At 38.9% G+C, this 21,798-nt stretch overlaps 1 protein-coding gene across 1 annotated transcript in view; it reads right to left on the bottom strand.

Annotated features, from left to right (window-relative positions):
* Positions 1-21,798, bottom strand: part of Sergef (secretion regulating guanine nucleotide exchange factor) — a 224,265-nt gene that overhangs the window by 184,290 nt on the left and 18,177 nt on the right. Inside the window, 3 exon segments of the mRNA XM_005326752.4 lie at positions 13,291-13,449; positions 17,206-17,268; positions 19,573-19,686. Coding sequence (XP_005326809.2) covers positions 13,291-13,449; positions 17,206-17,268; positions 19,573-19,686 — 336 coding nt within the window.

The following is a 21,798-nucleotide window of genomic DNA, read 5'->3' as shown; positions in this document are numbered from 1 at the left end:
TACCTTGATATTAATTTTGCACTATAGGGTTAAATTTCTAAAAATGAACAGTACTTTCATATCTGTGGGTTTAACAGAGAAAAGTAATAAGTACAGCCACTGAATCTAGGACTAGCTGGAGTAGAAGGTACATAGAGGAGAAACTAAAGGTCAGAACCTTCTAGCAACCCACACAGAAGAACCCTACTAAAACTGAAAATAAGAATTTGGTCAGGATTACAGTGGCATATGCCTGTAATCCCAGCTATTCTGGAGATCAAGGTAGGAGGATCACAAATTTAAGGCCAGCCTAGGCAACCAAGTAAGATTCTGCCTCAAAATAAAATCTAAAAAGGACTGGGGAAATAGCTCAGTAATAAAGCACTTGTCTAGCATGCACAAGACCCGGAGATCCATCTCTAGTACTGCATTAAAAAAGAAAAAAATTTTTTAACTGGGAGCAGTACTAGTAACACCCTGCCCGTGCACACAGTACTTTCCAGTTTACAAAGCGCTTTCACATCCATGACCTTATTTGATCGTCTCCACACCCTCACAGTTAACAAGGTAACACTGACCCTCATTTCACATTGTACAAAGTTACTAGATGGATTGAGCCTATGACTCATATGCCTTCAGTTCCCTATATAAAATATGGGAGTGAGTCTTACTTGACAAAATTTCCATATGGATTCAATAGTCAGTGTTTGTAAAGCCCCGACAAAATGTCTGACACACAGTGTCTCTTTAATAAATTAATTAACCCCTTCCTCACATACCTCCATCTCGTCAGGGAGGTGTAGGAAGAAGCCCCAAAGCTGCTCCTTTTTAGGCCCTGAAGAAATGCTTCAAGATGAAATGTAACATGATGGCTTGCTAAGTGACTACAAGATAGACCAATGAGCCAGATGACTCTAGTCCCCACCCATCTCATGGATTTATAACAGTCACCCAGTCACTGGAGGAAGGGGCTACATCTTGAGTCCAGAATACCTCAATGTCAGCCACAGAGATGAGACCTGGAGTAGAAAGCAAGCATGAGCCTTCAACAGAGAAGCCTGCAAGAGCCACCCTGAGTCAGGGTCTCCCTTTCATTTTTCATGATTATCATACTTTGTCCCCCACAGAAACCTTCAGTGGCTCCTTCCACTACTCACAAGGACCCACTCCCATTAAACTCAGATGTTTCCAGGCTATTCTCATCATATATGGCCCAGGTCAAGTAAGCTACAACAGGGTACACTTCCTACTTCTATAGCTTGGCTCACAGTATTCCTTCTGCCTGGTATACCCTCCTTTCAGTTCTGCCTATGCAACAACAGTTACTAAACAAATTGGAGAAGGAATGAAGGAAGGAATTGTAAATGAGTATATGATATAATATACCTTTGCAAAGCAGAAAAACTAGGGATTATGATTCTCCTTTTACAGATGAGGAAATTCAGGCCCAGAGAGGTGCTCAGGATGATATAGCCAACAAATTGTCAAATTAGAACTAGAAACTAGCTCTTCAGGGCTTGTTTATAGTATAGGGATAACCTATGGCCTAGTACAAGTGCTCTACAACTGAGCTACGCCCCCAGCCATCTTCAGGGCTCTTTTGACCACATCAAGCTTCCTGGTAAGGTAAAAGTCACTCTCAGATTGAGAAAGAGCTGATTCTTCCCAGATTCCTCAAAATGGGCCACTCTCCTTTTGGCACACACTGAGAGCACTTTAAGGAATTGGCTGTCACTATGATTATTGAAAGCTCCCGCAGGACAGGCAAGGTCCCCTGAGAAAGGGCAAGCACAATGTCATCTGTCAAGAATCTAAAAGTGATGGCAAAATTATAGGCTGGTCACTTAATGCTCAGTTTTAGAGAGCTCCTAGAACAAATCAATCTCCACCAGGAAAGATGAGGATTTCTTGAATGGAAATTGAGCTCTCTGCCAGGGACCTCTGAGCGCTTCCCAGAACCATCTGGTGAGTTCAAAGCATGGCTGGTGGCCCCACTCATTGAAGACAGACAAGGAAGCCAAGGACCCAAGGCAAGGTCTTGCAGACAGGCAGGGACAATGTTGTCTTAAAACATTGGATCATCAAACATTTTTGTCCTTGAGATTCTCTGTCCTGGCCTTCTCCAGCAAGGTGGGAAGAGGGCAGAGCCATAAGCCTGGTCTCCTGAGCACAGCTACTAGAGATGACATAGTTTCCACATCCAATAGCTCCAGCTATTTCATGCCACCAGCACTCACTGAGCCTTTATTCTATGCCAGGAGATCCAGAGCTGAGTGAAACAGTAAAACAGATGAAAACTGCACAAGGCTCCCACTCAATGAGGAGAGAATGGCAAATAAGCAATAAATAATGACACTATGAGTTCAAGCAGTGAAAACGACTATAATAGGAAAGGTAGCAGAATACAACAATTAGTAATTGGGCATTATGTAAAATTGTGGATGTATAACCGACGTGATTCTGCAATCTGCATTTGGGGTAAAATTGGGAGTTCATAACCCACTTCAATCTAATGTATGAAATATGATATGTCAAGAGCTTTGTAATGTTGTGAACAACCAATAAAAAAAATAAAAAATTAAAAAAAAAAAAAAAGAAAAGAAAATCGGGTAGGGAGTAGATTGTGAGAGGAAGCCTTTGGGAAGAAATCAACAGAAGGGAAGCAGTAGCTAAGTAGGAATCAGAGAAACAGCATCCCTACCAAAGAGAAGAGCTAGAACACAGATCAAGAGAACGTGTTCACCTTCTTTGTGAGGGCTTTTCCAGCCACCACTCCCTAACCCGCTCCATAATTACCTGCTCCATCAGGCACTGCTTCAAAGGCCTTTGCTTCAGCAGCCCACCAGAACTTCTTACAAGCTTTCATCAGGGAAAAAAGACAAAATATTTGTTCCATTCTGCCCTAAAATTTAGAGGACTCTGTTAGAGACTGAATGTATCCTACCAAAATTAGGGTTAGGTTAGGTTGAAATTATAACTCCCAATTTGATGGTATAAGGGAGTGGGGTCTTTGGAAGTTGACTGGATCATAAGAGTGCAGCCTTCATTAACAGGAAGTGTGCTCTTATAAAATGGCCTCCAAAGAGTTCCCTCCCCTCTTCCACTATATGGGAGAAGATCGCCAACTATGAACCAGGAAGCAAGACCTCACCAGAAACCAAATCTAACAATGCTCTTATTAAGACCCTCCAGGACGGGTGCTGAGGCACCCACCTGTAATCACATTGGCACACTCCTATAATCTCAGTGGCTCAGGAGGCTGAGGCAGGAGGCAAGTTCAAAGCCAGCCTCAGCAACTTAGTGAGGCCCTAAGCAATTCAGTGAGACACTGTCTCTAAATAATATACAAAAAAGGGCTGGGGATGTGGCTCAATTGTTGAATGCCCCTGAGTTCAGTCCCCAGTACAAAAAAAAAAAAAAAAAAAAGACTCTCTAGGCTGTGAGAAATAAATTTCTGTTGTTTATAAGCCACCCAGTCCATGGATCTTTGTTATAGCTGTCAAAAATAATACAGTTACTTGCTATATTTCCAGTGAGGTCACTTTGAGGGGAGGTAGCATGATGAAATTAAATGAGTATGAGCTTTGACATCAAACCAGTAGGGTTCAAGTATCAGCTTTCTTTAACTAGCTGTTACTTTAGAGAAGCCACTTGGCCTCTTTGAACCTCAATATTATCCAGAATGCAAGGGAGTGAACTTCACCTCAGAAGGTAATGAGGAAATCTGTAAGTGGCAGTACCAGTAATATACAGTGTTTGCCAAAAATTTGTCCCCTGCCCAAATCTGACTCCCTTGGGAATATGAAAAACATTTTTGTGTTTGTTCAACCAATTATGTTAACTCACATCTTACTGCAACATGCCTCTGACAAGGCTTTAAGCCTACCTACTAGTTGGATGTGCAGGCTGAAGGATGACCCCCAATTCCATCCACAGCACAACCTGATGGGAGGCCTTGACCTGGAACAAATGGCCACAGGGAGGGGTGAGGAGTTGGTCAGAGCAGAGGGAAGCTAAAAAGATAATGGGTGGAAATCATTAGGATCAGACCCTCAAGGAAATCAGGAACAATGTCCTTCCTATCCCATCTCTAGCTCACCTAGAGAGGTTCCGATTTGTCTCCCAGCTCCTAGGTGGGGTAGTAAACTGAGGGCCAGACCAATTTCAATTCTTCTCACAAGAAAGCACTATATGGTATTGAGGTCTTTTCAGCTCTGACCTTGCTAAGACAGTCTCTGGATGCTGGCCCTACTCACCTCCTCCCCTAAGGCTGTCTGCCTGCCCATTGCTGCCATCTGGTGGCCCTCCAGACCTTGCTGCACTTGGCTTGGGACAAGCCCCTTATCCAACATACCCACTTCACAAAGGGTGAGTCTTGTTTCTGTTTCAGGTAAGACATACTTTGCACTTCTCCAGACCACAGATCAATGGGTATTCATGGCAAAACACAAAAGCCAAAAATAACACCAGATCTCCATCTCTTGTGACAGAGATGACACAACTACAGCTGAGAGACTGACCTCCCTGCCCAAAGAGAGGAATTAACTTGCCCAAGGTCATGCAGCTACCTGACTTCCAGGAAATGCACAATTCCCCTCAACCACAATGTTTAGGTCTGGTGGGCACCTGCAAACCAAAAATAAAGTCAGCCCACAGCCCAGGTATCAAAGTCTCTGGAAGGTGGGAAACAAAACTGTCAGCATTCCTTGCAAACCTCAAGAAATGTAAAGGCATGTCATATAAACAGGCCAACCACTGCTTGCAAGAAATTCACTAGAAATAACAAACTGGGTGTGCCCAGGGAATCTCATTAACCTTGAAGGCTATCATTCATTAAGATCACCTGCAGGATCTTCCCTAAACAGCCTCCAAGCTACCACCACAAGCTGGATCTGAGACCAGAAAGAACACCAGGCATGGAAAATACATACTAGAGTCACATCCATGTTGACATGTGCTCTCCCTACCAGAGCTCCTTGGGTCAGGATTATATCTTTTCTTCTCTATCTCCAGGCCTCTCAAGGTCAGTTAAGGTATATACTGCTAGATCCCTTAGGTTCCTACCCAATCTTAGGAACTGTTCACTCTTTCTGGACAAAAATGATTATATGCTGGCTCTATCTGTAGCTATCTTCTGCACCTATAATGCAGACCCTGAAAGAATAATGCATGACTTAAGTAGGTCACTTGCCTGTCCTGACATCTATCATCTCACACCTACAACACATTGAGAATATTACTGGGTGATGTTCAAAGTCTTTTTTTAATTCTAGAACCCTAGAATCTGAAACCTGGAGACAAATCAAGGATATTCTTCACCTGCAGATAGAGCAAATAACAAGGTGGGAAGGGGTCGTAATCAAGCAATGCTTCCCTCTAGTGGTTTAATATGCTTTCTACATCCTGCCAGCTCACATCACCATCAATAAGCTCCCACTCCATTCCAACCCTGAACTATCAACAGCAGAAATCGCCTCTCTGAGCCTGAATTCAGAGAAGCCAAAGAGAAAGTAAGGAGGCCAGGCTCAAGAATCCAATCAGGCCTCTCAGCTGGTTCCACAAAAGTAAAGAACTTTAGGAACAAATTTATTTTGAAACTCAAAGAAACTTTTTGTGATCTCCAACTCCCCTTTTCAAAGAAGGAAACCAAGGCTCAAGGATATTCAGAAGGTCATCAAGCTGACTCATGACTGAGACAAAAATAGATACCCACTTTCCTGCCTCCTGCTACACTCTCTTGCCTCTTTTCCATGAGACCTCTCAACTGAGGCCCATGGAAAAGACTTGTCAAGGACATCTACATAGGAATGGCTGGAAAAGGATCCATAATCCCTAGACTCAGGGGAAAACCATTTTAATTAATTGTAAAATAACATTTGTGAGGGACATAATCAGATTGCAATTACATATTTGGAATAGAAAATAAAAAAGAAAATTCTCTCATATCCCACCAAATATACTATTCACACACTTTTCCTTCTATTATTTTCTATACAAACATTCTTTTTTTAAAAAAGAAAAACAAATTAGGATTTAGAGTGTAGTAATTTGTAATCTGGTCTTTTCATTATCTGAGGAGCCTATTTCTCTGTCACTAAATATTCTTCTAAAACATTTTATATAATGACTATATATTCCAACATATTGTTGTTCCATAATTTATTTAACCAATCTCCCTTGAGTTTCATTTATTTGTCTTTGTTTTTGTCTTTATAAATTAAGCTGCAATGAATGACTGCATTATATTCATCTTTGAATACATCCATGATTATTTTCTTAGGCCAGTTGTATTTTTCATAGGACAGAATTTCAGAACAGAAATGGCCCAAAAAGTTCATTATGTTCACAACATTCTATTGGCCAGATGGGAAAAAGCAAGCCAGGGAGTTTAGTGTATTGCCAAAGGACAAAGAGAAAGCAACGGAACCAACTCTCAAGCTATCCACCTATTAGAACATGACCTTCTCAAAACCTAACCACAATTTCACACCGTTCCCTGACCACTCTCAGCCACAACGACCTTTCCTTCTCCTGAAACCTTAGAGCTCTGGATATCTAGGTGACTCCTCAGGACCCATGCCACATTTTGATGCTTCTACTAAATGTTTAATTTTGTTCATCCAACCACAATTTCCTGAAGGTAGCTCTGATTTTATAGTTCCCTGTATTCTACAACACAATACTATGTGCACATAGATAAGTGTTCTACAAATGGCTGCTGGAGGATCAAACATAACTAAGAATTTCTTTATTCATTGCTTGAAATAATGCAGAACTTCAGGAACAAATTTATTTTGAAACTCAAAGAAATTTTTGTGACCTCCAACTTCTCACTGGCAAATGTTGGGAAAATATGCTTCTTTGAAGCATAAAAGAAGCTTAGTTAATGAGTTAGAGCATTCTGAGAAATATATAAATTGGAATTATAGTAGGAGGCTTGTGGAAAAAAGACTGGGTTCAAGTTTGGCTCTGCCCATACACATAGTCCAGGGAAATATAGTTTACCAATGAGGGACTCATCTGAGGTAAGCATAACATTCATCTTGCCACCTTCATATAATGTGAAAGCACTTCATAGTAATAAAGATGATCCATCAGATTATAATTGCTGTTTGTGTTATCATAACTAGAAATGCAGCTACTTCTGTGAATTCTCGAACAGCCCTCCTGACCCCTCACTCCTAGGCATTATCTCAGTTTCTACTCCACACACATATCCACTAAGGGAATCTAGGGCTACACCTTCCAGGTAAGAAGCAAAGCTTTCCTAAAGCTTAACTTTTTATAAAGAAGGAATCATCATTCCTTGTCAGGTTCCTGGATTTAACTAGTTTTAAGTCATCCACATTTCTTCATCATCCCTAGAGAGAACACGAAAAGCAGAAAGAGGACCGGATGGAGAGTCACAAGACGAGTTCTGATCCTAGCTCCTTCACTCATTACCTGTGCTTCCCCCTGCTTAGTCCTCAGCTTCCCCATCTCCAAACCGGAAGTAGTCAGGCCATTAGAATGTCATTACTGACATTCTAAGGATCCTAAAATAAAAACAAATGACTCTAGTAATAAGCAAAACATCCATTTCAGAGTAGTCTTTGGGTTCTGTTTGACTTTCAATCATTGGGTTTTAAAAGTCCTAAAGAACAAGCATCATCAATTCCAAGGCACCTACTTTAAATAGAGCCCATGAGGTCAGAATCTCCCTGGGCTCAGTTGAGGTTTCATGATCTATGGTCCCAAAGAAGATGGAGTAATGTACACTGTCACCCTATTCTGCAAAGGATCTTGGCCCCAAAACAGAAAAATCAGCATTAGGTATATTTATAAACTCAGTTTAGTGTGAATCAATGGCTGAGCTTGGATTTCACTAATGCTCAGACATCAAATACAATAAAACATTTCTTAGTCTGTGACTTCTGAAGAAAGAAGATAGGCTCCGAAGTAGTCCTTTCCACACATACCATGCAATTTCTCTCTTTAGAGAAATAAAAAATATTTCATTCAAAAGGTATTACCAAGAATCAGGAGGACAGTGAGGGAGAGGGAAAAAAATTTACTGGAAAGCAGAAATGGAATTCTAGTTTAAATGTTGCCATAAAATCACTTTTTTTTTCTCTTGGTTTCAGTTTTTTCATTTGCCAGGTGAGTAAGATGTTTTTTCCATCTCTGATTCTCTAAAACTTTCAAGACTCTAGCACTTTATTAGGTGACACTGAAGAAAAAAAGTAAAGAATGTCAAAGAACTCTCTGTATTTGATTTCAGTTTTTCAATCCATATCCCTTGTGAGACCGCAAGGCTACTTTGGGATACAGCATGGTTCAGGGAAAGCTTCCAGCATCCGGAAAGCAAACAGATTCTAGACATTCTGACTAATCCCACATTAACATTTGGATCTTGGGAAAATCATTCCCCTTGAAATTCTAATAAATCACCAGCAACCATCACTTAGCATCTGTAAGCACTGATCTTTCTGTATTCTTCAGGATATTCCTGAATAAAACTGTTAAAGAAGCACGCATAACCAGAGACCTCTTCCGGAAAGAGAAGAGCACCCAACCTCCAGAAAGCTCCAAAGTTCCAAAGGGCAGATGTGTACTAATAGGCACATGAGCCCAGTCCTGTGCTGGATGATGTACTACATCATCTGATTTAATCCTTATGCCCAGTCAGCAACTGCTTTCCCATTTTCCTAATAAGGAAATACATTCAGAGAAGCTAAGTTTAACTCATTTGTCCAACATGTATTAAGCACCTACTTCATATGTGCCAATTACTTTGCTAGGAACTAGGATACAATGGTGAACAAAACCAAACATGACTCCTGCCTCATGGAGCTTATAGTCTAGTGGGAGGGGGAGTTAGTCAAAGAATCCTACACACACACACACACACACACACACACACACACAAAGGAAAGGGCCATACCTCCATGAGAACTAAAGAGACTAGACAACTATTACAGTGACAATAGATATGGACACAAGGGCACTGCCCACAGCAATGTTGTAAGCTGATGAAACTAAGATTAAACCTTATTCTGTCCGATGTCACAGCCCGTGTTTCTCTTACCTTTCCATTTATTTCTTCATTCAGCAATTTGCTATGAATCATCTACTTACTAGTGCCATGCCTATTATATGCTAGGGATGCAGCCATGAACAAAAGCAACATTGCTCACATGGAATTTATGATCTATATGTTAAACAAATAAGATTACAAACAGATGTACACAATGAAAAATTGGGATGAATGCTATGAAGAATCAATTTTAATAGGTAAAATTATCTACGGAGATCTTCCAAACTGTTAACAGCCTGAAAAAGCCACTTGCCTACCACAATGAGTGAAAAAGACTTTAGGAAACTTGGCCCCATCAAGATGTAGAAATTGGAGCTGGGACTGTAGCTCAGTGATAGAGCACTTGCCTTGCCCATGTGAGGCACTGGGTTCAATCCTCAGCACCACATAAAAAAAAAAAGTAAATAAACAAAGATAGTGGGTCCATTTACAATTAAAAAAAAAAAAAAAGATGTGGAAACTGTCACATCCCCTAGCCAGCTTATGAGCCATCGGGGCAGAAGATAGTATGTCTCAAATTCAGCACAGATCTCGCTGGGATAGAATTCCTTCTATAAGCAGCTACTGACTCCAGAATGCACTCACATATCCTAATCTCAGGCAATTGTGCATTTTACAATTAATTGGGATCTTTCACACAGATTCATTTGAACCTCACAACAACCCTATGCAGAATACAGGTAGGTTTTAATATTCTACTTAAAAGATGAGAAAACTGAGGCCTAGACAGGTGATGTGACTTAATCAAGGTCACCAAAATAGGAAAGGACCAGATCTGCCATTCAACTCTCACTAGAAGCACCACTAGCCAGGAAATCATGAATCTCAAATGATACAGCTGCAGGTCACTGAGCCTGGATAGTCACCCAGGAGTCCCATGAAGTTCTTGAGAACAATGATCAGGATTATCAAGCAGCTTGAGAAAGGTTTCTAGAATGCGGTTCCACCAGCCTGAGACACAGGTACCCTTGCCAACTCTCCCAGATTAGAACAGGTTCTCTTGGACTCTTTCCAAGCGGCTGTGACTAACAGAAAAGTATTTTTCCATTGTGAACACTGCAGGCAGACACCAGACTGAGAGGGGAGCAAAGAGCACATCCCAGATTCCCATACTGTCTGTAAAGCTATCTGATACCATGTGAACTGCCCTAGTTAAGCACCTACCACTAGGGATATTATGTCAATCTTGGACAGAATTAACATTTGGGACTAGATAATTTTTTTGTTATAGGAGTAGAGGGACTAGGTTTGCATTATAAGATGTTTAATAGTAGCCTTGGCCTCTGTTCACTGGATACCAATAGCAACCCCCAGTTGTGACAATCACAAATGTCTCCAGCCACTGCAATGTCTCAACCTCTGGTTGAGAAACACTGGTATAGACCCTATGGAGAAGGGGAAAAGCAAAGTGCTCTCCCTTTTCCTCATCCTATCCCATTCCATCTTTCTAGCCAGATATATGGTCACTATCCACAAACTCTTTTATTCTCAGTATCACACAGCCAGCGTTTCTCAGACAGATAAGAATAGCTATGTGCTCTTACAGCCTACAAGTACATCCCAGGAATAATTTGCCACTGGAGCTTATGAAAACAACCAGAGTCAAATAATTCCTTGTTCCACTAATGAGCTGCTTCTGACCCTGCAAGGAAATCTTGTTCCCATTAATGTGAGCAGCTGAGTCTGATTAAATGGAAGCCCTGGGTGTTTCTTCTCAATGACATCAGGCCAGGGCAAGGGCTTCCACTGCTAGAAGAAACACAAAATTGGTGAATCAAATAGTAGGAGACTCCCATTTAACCAAAATTTAGTACAACAATCAGGACACTCAAACATTCCCAGCTTTTAACCATTATGGACTCAAAAGAAAGGGGAATGTGGCAATGTACATAAACAAATGAACTAAATTAACAAGTTAATTAAACAGCGGAAATGTTACCAAAAATCATGTTCTCAATTGGAGGTGGAAACCTTAAGCTGAGCTCCAAAGCAACTGGAATGACTCAGACAGTGTCAGGGATATGGGTTCCAACCTCCCACTCCAAGGGCTGGGCTGCTGACCCAGACATGGAAATCAACATCAGTTACAGAACTTGAAAAAAAAAAAACAAAAAAAAAACCTTTATGTCTTTCATTAGTCTACTTCCTAACTCGTTAAAGGGTATACTGACAGACTCAACTAAACTTACTACCATTTGATAGTAAGTATAGTGTACTGCACTGTGACTCTTTGAAGACTAAACATGAAATACCTACCTGTTAACACCTAATTACTCAGACTATGGCTAGTTTTTGTCTCCTTTTGTATTTAGCAATATTGTTGCACATCATACTGGAAATGTGCTGAAATTTCATTAGAGGTCTGTCTCCCCTGGTAGACACCTTAAAGGCAATATTTACATCTAATACCAAGTATGGCACATCAACATAATCACTATTTGTAGGGTGGATGGAAAAGTTGTCCATCTCCATATTCTTAGACTTAAGTCTATCTACAAATTCTCGAGAGAAGGCATAGCCCATGTCTTTCTCCTCATTTCTCCAAGTCTTATTACATTGCTTAATAGGTGTCCAATACATATTAACTGCTTTGGTTGAGATCCTGAATCCAAAGAGACAAACTGAAGCCTTCTGTTCAAGAACCAGTGAGTCCCAGGAAAGAGATCAGAAATCCTAGCTGTCTATCCTGCCTTAAATGTATTTGAATGTTTAGTCTCTTTTAAACTGGAAACAGTCTGACAAAGGAAAAACAACTACATTCTCAGATAGGCAGTGGAGTCACAGAAGTGAATAAAAGCAATATGGTAGCTCCACAGAGCTTACTGACTGAAGGAAAAAAAAAATTCATATCAGCAGGCATACAAATAAGCAGTTACTATGCTCAATGTCTCTTCAAGCAAAGCTTCTCTAGATGAGCCCAATCTTTAAGCAGTCTGAACTTCTCTGAGACATAATCTTCCTCCAAATGAACAATACATTTTCCTTCAAGCATTTTCTGAAGTGGTAATATGAAAATTTTACTATATACATTTGTTATACAGCCTTTATTCCAGAATGATCATAAAACTTTTTAAATATCAATTAAAAGCATCACAGAAATGAATGCTTACAAGTCTGTTTGTGTATACAAATGTGTAGTATGTGTGACTTACTAAAAAAAGAAGAAGCTGACTGAAAACCTTCAAGAACCAGAAACTCCTAGAATAATAGTCACTATGCATTTGGGAGTCTAGAGGTAGGCGAATTGCTAGCAAAGCAGACAAGAGCAGGCCAGGGAACCCCTGAAGTTCAGAAGGCCTTTACATGACAATAGACCCAAGAATATAAACTGTCTGTCCAAGGAATTGTGTATAAGTCAGCAGGAACTCTTAGACAGCAGGGATGAACAGAAGCCATAAAACACAAAGTCCAAGAACAAAGTCAGGGATATGAAGGCCACGAAAGAGCTCCCCTAAGGGAAAGATGAGAAACAGATGAAGACTCAAAGAAAGATGAAGATGCCAAAAGCTGTATGGTATGATAGCATAGCATCTGAGGGTACAAGAGATGCCTGGATCAATTACATAGTTTATTAGGGTAAATACAATTTAAGTCAGAATATCATGTCAACTATTATTCAAAATTATGTTCCTGCCTCCATCTTTCCTTGAAATATTTACTTTGGCTGAACTTTTTTTTTTTTTTTTTAGGGGGGTATTACCAGGGATTGTTGAACCCACAGGCACTTAACTACTGAGCCACATTCCCCAACCCTTTTTATTTATTATTTTGAGACAGGGTCTTGCTAAGTTGCTTAAGGCCTCACTACATTACTGAGGCTGGCTTTGAATTTGCAATCCCCCTGCCTCAGCCTCCTGAGCCACTGGGATTATAGGTTTATGCCACTGCAACCAGCTTCTAATTCTTTTAATTTAGACTGAGGTGGAAATACAAAGGACTCCCCAACAACCTGGACAAATTTCTGGGTGATGCTTGCCTCAATGGATTCCTTTTTAAAACCTCACAGACTTTTGGGATCAGAAGTTAACCTAATCCAGTCTTTTGGGGTACAAAACTGTGATCCACAAAGGAAAAGCCATATATCTGGCTGATAGCAGAATTAGACCCCAGGATTTTCCCCTCCCAGTCCCTAAAGTTTTTCATGAACAAAAATCCTTAAACCCTAAGCATTCTTGCCTATTTAGACAGTCCTCCAGTAGCTCTTACCAATACCAAATTTTCTGCTGCATTCTCACCTGTCTGAGCAACCAGGTGTGTCCACCCACTCCAGATGGCAGTGACCTTCTCATTCTGAAAGCAATGTGCTTCTATTTTCTGGGGCACAGGAAGAAAAGCAGCCTGAGCAGCCAGTTGCCCATGCTTGTTACTTCCCCAAACATACAGCTCTCCTGCATCTTAAACAGAAGGGAAACAGAGATGAAGAAACATTATTTGAAAATTATGGAAAATAAGTCTAAAAAAATGGCTAAAAAATTGTGTTTTTTTTTTAACTTATAATGTTTAATGGAGCCAAGCAAATACAATGTACATGTATGGCATAATAAAATATAAGATATATGAAAATTCTACATATAGAAACAAAGTCAAATGTTCTTAAGACTTTAAGGAGTAAGAATGTATAGTTATTTTTCTTCATTCATTCACTCAACAAATATTCATTCCACATCTACCCTCTATGAGACGTATTTTTTTTTTTAATATATGCTCACATTTCCTTTGGGGGGAAAATTTTTTAACTTGTTACTAAAAAAATAATAAGTTAAAAGACAAACTATTTCTATTTAAACTTTAGAAACATAGGATTATTTTCATTGTTTATCCTGTCCAGCAGAAAATATAAAGCTACCACATCACATCTGTGCAGCATTTCAACCTCATAATAATCTTGTGATATAAGCAGAAATTACTCCCATTGTGATTTAACAGAAAAAAATTCAGAGTCAAGTGACTCTGGCTTCTATTCCTGGATCCACTAACTAGCTATTGACCTTGGACAAATCACTGCCTCTCTAAAGCCTGTGTAGTGGAAAGGAGGGTAGTTGGTCCAGAAGGGCAGATAACATGACTGACGATGCTGGAACAAGAACAACTGGTGGCAACTGTGGTAAACCAGAAAGCACATGCCTGTCTAAAAGACATTCAAGTTCAAATATATCTTTTAGATGAAAGGTCAAACAAAATGAAGCCATGACTACTCAGTTGCTCTATAAGCTTTCTCAGCCCTAACACTTCAAGATTCTAAAACTGTACGAACCAACAGCACTAGCCATATGTGGCTACTGAACACTTGAAATGTGGGTAGTCCAAACTGAGATATCTTAGAAGTAAAAAAATACAGAGTGAACTGCAAAAACTTGGTGCAAAAGGGAAGTGTACCTCATTAATAATTTTAATATTGATTACACACTGAAATACTATTTTGAATATACTGAGTTAAAGTACATATAATATTAAAGTTCATTTCCAACTGTTTCTTTTTACTTTTTGAAATGTGGCTCACATTTTATTTCTATCAGACAGCACTGTTCTAGAAGATAAGTTAATCAAACCTGGAAGATGTTAAATGACTTTTCAAGCTCACATGGTTAATAAGAACTCATAGTCAATAAGGGAACTAAAAACCAACTCAGCTTCCACTGCATTTTGTGACCTGCCAATAATATTACTTGCCCTGGGGCTGCTGATATATTCTAAAAACTAATCAAAAGCCAAAGAGTAGCATGAAAGGACACTAGAGCAGGGCTCAGAGGTCTCTAGTTCAAGTGCCATCTACTATTTGGTCACTATTTGACACTGAGCACTTCACTCCACATTCTGGGACTCTGTTTCCTCAATTCTAAATGGCAGAATGTAAATCATTGAAGCCTTTTTGCCACCCAGGAAACCCTGCAGCACTGATATTCTGCAGTTTTTTGAAGTGAATTTGGTATACTTCATTCTCAGAGAAAGGGCAACCTCCCTGGACTTCATCAAGGTGTATGAAGTATGAGAATCCCATATAAGAAGGCAAAGAAGGCCCCTCAGCAAAATACCAATCCATTAAGTAAACTGGTGAGCTATGAAGATGCCACTGGTGATAAAGCACAATGTGTATTAAGCCTTAATCTATCTTAGTTCATCTAACATCTTTTTGAAAGACAAAGTGACTTCCACATGAGGATCATTACACTGTTGCATCAGCAGGTAAAATTAAATTCTGCTGCAATGCCAAAGAGTTACACAATCTACAAGGACTCCAGAAAAACGGTCTAAAGAGCACTGAACAAAATCCAATGTGTTAACGGCTTGAACTAGATGAGAAAGGAGGATTATTAATCTTGTCAGTTTTTTAAAACATTTATTTTTTAGGTGTAGATGGACACAACACAATGCCTTTATTTTTATGTGGTGCTGAGCATCGAACCCAGGTCCCACCCTAGGCGAGCACTCTACCGCTGAGCCACAATCCCAGCCCTTGACAATTTTTAAATCACTTTCAAAATACTGAAAACCAATTCAGTTTGTGAATATACTAAAAATGACTAAATAGACACTTCAAAATGGTCAATGTCATGATTAAAATCTCAAAAAATATTCAAAGTTTAGATGTATAAAAAATACCATAGGAACAGTGCCACATATGAAATAATTTACTAATCACAAGACTTTTTAAGAAATCAACATTAGCAGTAGATCAGACAATTTCTATGGTGTATATATATCAGCCATTTCAAATTGTTTAGAACACAGGAGAAATGTCTGCCTCAGTCTACTTTTACACTCAGAGAGAAGCTCCCCCTCCCTCATTGACTGTAGGCTTGAACAACTCACTTCTCATCTTGGAGTCTCCAATTCTTCCTCTGTAAAAGGAGAAGTGAAACCAGGTGCCCAGAAGTGTTGCTTACACTTAGCATTCATTTCAACTTAACACTTTGACAAACAAAAATCTAGCTAATGTGAGTCGCACACTAAAAGTAGATGTTTCTTTTGTTACTTTTTGTTTTAAACTCATTAAGCAACTAATTATGCATAGCTCAGAATTTTTGAAGTATTTAAACTCTCTCACTATGACTCTGATGCTCTGGAAACAACAGGAGCGTCCAGTTGGACAACACTGTAAATTTGATATGAGAGAATGCATGCCACCATTAATTTACCATTAATACACACCTGAGTTTCCACATAAAACACAAAGAACACTAAGTATGAATGTCCCTCCTTTTGCTTAAAAATGAAATGCATTCAATTATGAGTGGTCTTAAAAAAAAATATTAAATCTCTGAGAGGTGCAGCCTCCAGTCTAGCCCTACCAGCAGAGAATAGGACAATATGAATCAAAACAAAAGGATAACTGCTGCCTAGAAAACAATGCATTGCCTCCTAAGGAAAGTCACTAGAAAGTTCATACTATGTTTGATGAGCATGTCCAATGGATGGGTGGACACATAGCCAGATAGAAAACTACAGTGCGAGAGAAAAAAATATATTAGATAGAAAAATGGATAGATGGAAAAGATAGAAATAAAGGGATGAAATAGGAAAATACATAATAATATAAAGCAGATCAGAGAATAAAACTTGTAGGCTTATTTATATATAGGTACATTTAGTTAAAGAATAGATGAAAGAAAAAAATATATATATATATGTAAGTTAACAAAATAAAGAAAACAGAGATAAACAAATTAAAAAGATATAGATGAATAAAATAGGTTAGTCGGAGATTAAACAGCTAGAAAGTATAGAAAGATAGCATTTAGTTATATTAGACATAGAAATGGATTAGGTAACCCCTTCACTGAGCAACTATGACTATATATAAATTTACTGTTCATTATATGATTTAACCATTGCAATTACCCTGAGAAGATATTCTCATCCTTCTTGTGTAATTGAGAAAGCAAACTCAGAAGAAAATGAAGTAAGCCTATGTTTGATGTGAGTGCTTAACATTATCATATTTAATTTTCATAATTACCCACAAAGTATTTTATAGATAAGGAAATGGACAAAAAATGGTAAAATAATCTGCATAAGATTATACCAGTGGGGGCATCAGAATTCTGGCTTTAAATCTATTACGTTCCCTCTGTATCCAAATATCAACACTCTAGGCCATCACTCACAAAGTTCTGAATGGCATATTAAACTGTGAAAGAGCTGGTACCTACCTGTTAATGAAGCTGAGTGGTCTGAGCCAGCAAGAACACATATTGCTTTAGAATTCTCTAGGCCTACAAAAAAAAAAAAAAAATTTTTTTTTCTTTTGAATTATGTTGATAACAGAACAAACTGGTTGGAGGAGGGACCGTGAGCCATCACCACCTAGGTGTGAGGAGAAACTCAGCCAGCACAGGCAGGTGTGAGTCAGCAGCACTGGCCAAGAAGATGGCTGCATTGGGGGGGGGGGGGGGAACTGGAACCTACTAGGGAGTGAAATAGAGAAGTAAATATATTGAGAATAAAGAAGACAGGTTCCTCAATACCAGAGAGGAAAGGAAGGTTCAAATGTGAAAAGTGGGAAAGCTAGAAACAAGCTTCTGGTATTAGTTGGTAATAGAAAAATCAGTGTAAATTCATGGTTTCTAGAAATAGATAGATTGTGTGTGTGTGTGTGTGTGTGTGTGTGTGTGTGTGTGTGTGTGTGTGTGTGTGTGTGTGTGTGTGTATTTCCTAGCTCTGTCTGCTGTGTGAGAAGCAATGACATCTCATACATTCAGCTACTATCATATGCAGGATGTAAATACAAACACAGACCTCCTCAAGACACGGAGATAGAACCAGAACTTGAACTAGACTTCCATCTCCAAATCCAGTATTTTTCCTTCCTTAATTCCACTGCCTTTACTGACAAGGTAGAATCCCAATCAACCCTGCTAGAAATTGGGAAAACCTGTAGAAACATGTGATTTAGCATGCAAATAAATGCAGTCTATTCCATAACTCTATTTCTGATGCTTCTGTTTAATTAGTATCTTCATAAAAGACTTCTTCAGGTATCCTGTGGAATGATAATAAGACATTTCCAGCCACATTCACCAGAGAGGAAACCTGGGCTACTAGTAGCAAATTGAAGACGAGACAGTAAAGGATCTAGCTCCAGAATCTGTGAAAACAGGGTGATGGGAGAATGAAGAGTGAAAGACTTTGAGGGCAGGAAGTTAATTTTCATTCTAATTTTTCATCAGAAAACTTCCCCAAATCAACTCTCAATCTAAACTGTTACTCCAAGCAAACCTTAAATAGGTTAAGTTAAATCAAATAAACAACTTTTACTCCTTCTAGTTACTGGTCCTGTGGTAATACAGAAGAATGCCACATAGTTCTTGACCCTTAAATGCATATAACCCTTGGCATATGAAAAAACATATAAACAATCCCTGTCTATGAAGAAAATGCAATGGATGCTAAAAGAGGAAAGATTCTTTACTGAGAAAGCTGTATCTCAGCTAGGCCTTGAAAAATTCTTGAAATTTTCCCAAAAGGAGCATGAAGGAAAGGTATTTCAGGTAGAGGAAACAGTGTGCCCATAGGCTTGGAGGTCATGAGAAAGCAGGGAATACCTAGGGAGCAGTGAACACCTTGATGAAAAAAGAAAAGGGTTTGGGAAGGGTTGAGCACACCCTCCCAACTGAACCTGTTGGCATCAGAAATCTAACCCCAGCTCCAGCTGAGAGACACTCTAGAACTTATAAAAATCAGAATGATCCCAACACTCAGGTACATCACTCCCACAGCAGCTCCCCTTTCCTATTCTTTCCACATACATTTCCACCACCCTCAAAAATCCCTCCTTTGTTCAGGTCTCTTGCAGAGGTTTTCCTACAACCAATCCGAAGTAAACAGAGTCACAAAAGTCAGAAGAGGAGATAGAAACGTGGTGCTAAATACAGAGAGACAAAGGCCCACAAAGAGAATAGAAAACAGAGAATAAGAGCTCAAAGAGAGAGGCGGGAAAAGAGGGAAGGAAGGAGGCTGAGGAGGAGAAGCCTCTATAGACCAAATGACCAACAGAAGATCAACCAACAGACCTATGAGCAAAAGGAACACTTATTACCTACTCCTCGTATTTTCATGTAGAGAACTCCCTAAAGGGGCATTCCTGGTCCTCTCTACATCCTTGCTCACTCCTGCTTCCTTTTTGGGAGAAAAAACTAGGCATGTGAAAAGTAGCCCACAGTCCTTTTGAGGAAACAGTGCCTGGTAGATTAAGTTCAATCTAAAATTCAGAATTTACAGGCTCATTATAAAACTACTACAAGTAGTTTTTAACAGTTCTAGAGCTACCATTTTGATCTCCACCCTTTGATTCTCCATCTTTTGATCTCTGACTTACATCTATCTCTCCACAGGACCCAAATTCTGGCAGCCAAGAGGGTTACTTTTACTGGACCCACAAAAATCCCAACAAGACTAACATATCAACTAATAGAGAGAGTAAGATAGATAAAGAAAAAGCAAAAGTACAAAACCATTTACCCATTTTCTGCATGTCTATGTCTCTTACTTTCTCACAAAAAAATAAATAAGGGCCTCACCTGTAACTCTGCTTGGTTCCTTTGCTGTCAAAAATAATGGGAGAGTCTGCCTGAGGGATGACCGTCGTCCAGATGATGCCAAACCAGTCCCCCACTGGAACACGATGCCACTCACTTCCCAAAAGAGCAGAAGAGAAAATAAAGGAAATGTACATCAGGATAAGACCAAATTGCCTTTTGAACCTCACTACTATGGGAAATTCTGAATTCACTCTGTCAACCTGAGTATTATGGAGAAGCTCAATTGCATCAAGGGTTCCAATCACTGGTCACAGGGATTACTTCCAAACCAATCAAAATTCGAGTCGTCAGGGCAATCTAAGACTATCAAAGAGAAATTCAATATAGTAAAACTTATTAAAACTTATCCAAAAAATTCTAGGACACTCCTGAGTCAAATCACTACAATGTACCTTGCTCATGGTTAGCCTGAGAATATAACTCAGACTCTAAGCCAAATAGAAAGGACTTTGAAGATCATCAAGCTCATTCCTCATATCTACTAGATGAGAAAACTGAGACCTTAAGAGAGGATTGTGACTTGTGCAAGATCACATGGGGATCTTGTACCACAAAGAAAAAGCCAGGACTCAGCTCTCCTGACCCTTAAGGTAGTGTCCTTCCCAACACACCAAGATGAGTTCAAAGATTCTCCATTGCCAAAATAAATAAATATTTATGACTCTGAGACAGGTTAATAATCATGATTTCAATGGAGAGGGCTTTTATTATCCTGTCCACTGCATCTCATATTCTGAATACAAATACACACAAAAAAAATCCATGTATTTGGCCTACACTCAGATGTGTGCAATTGTACCTATAATCCAACACCAGCATTGAGGTCTATTCCTCTGGAAGCATACTATAACCAGTGGTCCCTTGGGCAGTAAACAGATAAGTTTGCTTAATGAAAAAATAAAGTATAGGCACAATATAAACAAAGCACAAATTTATGTAAAATAAAACTTAAAAATCCCCTCAACAAATAAATTTCAAAGAGAAAAAAACTACATAATAAAAGGATTTTCAGATAAATGATAAAGAATTAATATCCACAATATATATATGGAACTCCAAAAAGTCAATCAAAAACAAACCAAAACCCAATTTTTAAATAGTCAAAGAACTTGAATAGACATTTCTCCAAGAAGATACATTAATGGCCAATTAAACACAAGAAAAAATGCTCAACATCACTAATCATTAAGGAAATGCAAATCAAAACCAAAATGAGAAACTACCTCACACCATTTGGATGATATATCTAACAAAACAAAAATCCCAGAAAATAACAAGTGTTAGTGAATCTGTGAGAACCTTTGTGCATTGTTGGTGGGAATGTAAAATAATGTGACTGCTATGGAAAACAGTACAACAGTACCTCAAAAAATGAAAAAATAGAATTACCATGTTACCCAGCAATTCTGCTTCCAGGTATACATCCAAAAGAATTGAAAGTAGGATCTTGAAGAGGCATTTGAGCACTCATGTTCATACCAGCATTATTCACAATAACTAAAACATGGAAGCAACTCAAGCGCACTTTGACAGATGAATGGATACACACACACACAAACACACAACAATAGAGTATTATCAACCTTAAAAAGTACAGAAATGTTCCTGGGCATGGTGGTGCACATCTGTAATCCCAGCAACTGGGGAGGCTGAGCTAGGAAGATCACAAGTTCAAAGTCAGCCTCAGGAACTTAGCAAGGCTCTAAGCAACTTAGCAAGACCTATTCCATATAAATAAAAAATAAAAAGGGCTTGGGATGTAACTCTGAGGTTAAGCGGCCCTGAGTTCAATCCATAGTTCAAAAAAAAAAAAAAAATGTTGACATGCTATCATGCTATTCCATGGATGAACCTTGAGAACCTTATATTAAGTAAGCCACTTACAAGAATAAATACTATATGATTACATTTATATGTGGCAAAGTATACATAGCATAAATGTTCAAAAGAAACAAATACATTTTAAAAGAGATTTGAAATATATATCAACCAATTATAATATACGGACTTAATAGATCCCAATTTAAAAAACCATAAAAACATGTTATAGAAAAATTTAAATCCCAACAGGATTCTTACTGATATTACAATTATTTTTTTTTTAGGTTTGATGAAGGCAGTACAGCAACATTTTCAAAAAGAGTACTTACTTATCTTTTAGAAATACACGCAGAAATATTTACAAATTAGATGGTGGTGGTGAAG

This window comes from Ictidomys tridecemlineatus, chromosome 4, assembly GCF_052094955.1.
Source record: "Ictidomys tridecemlineatus isolate mIctTri1 chromosome 4, mIctTri1.hap1, whole genome shotgun sequence".
In the NCBI taxonomy this organism is placed as follows: Eukaryota; Metazoa; Chordata; class Mammalia; order Rodentia; family Sciuridae; genus Ictidomys; species Ictidomys tridecemlineatus.
The sequence above is the reverse complement of the archived record's forward strand: the minus strand, read 5'-3'. Positions and strand labels throughout refer to the sequence as shown.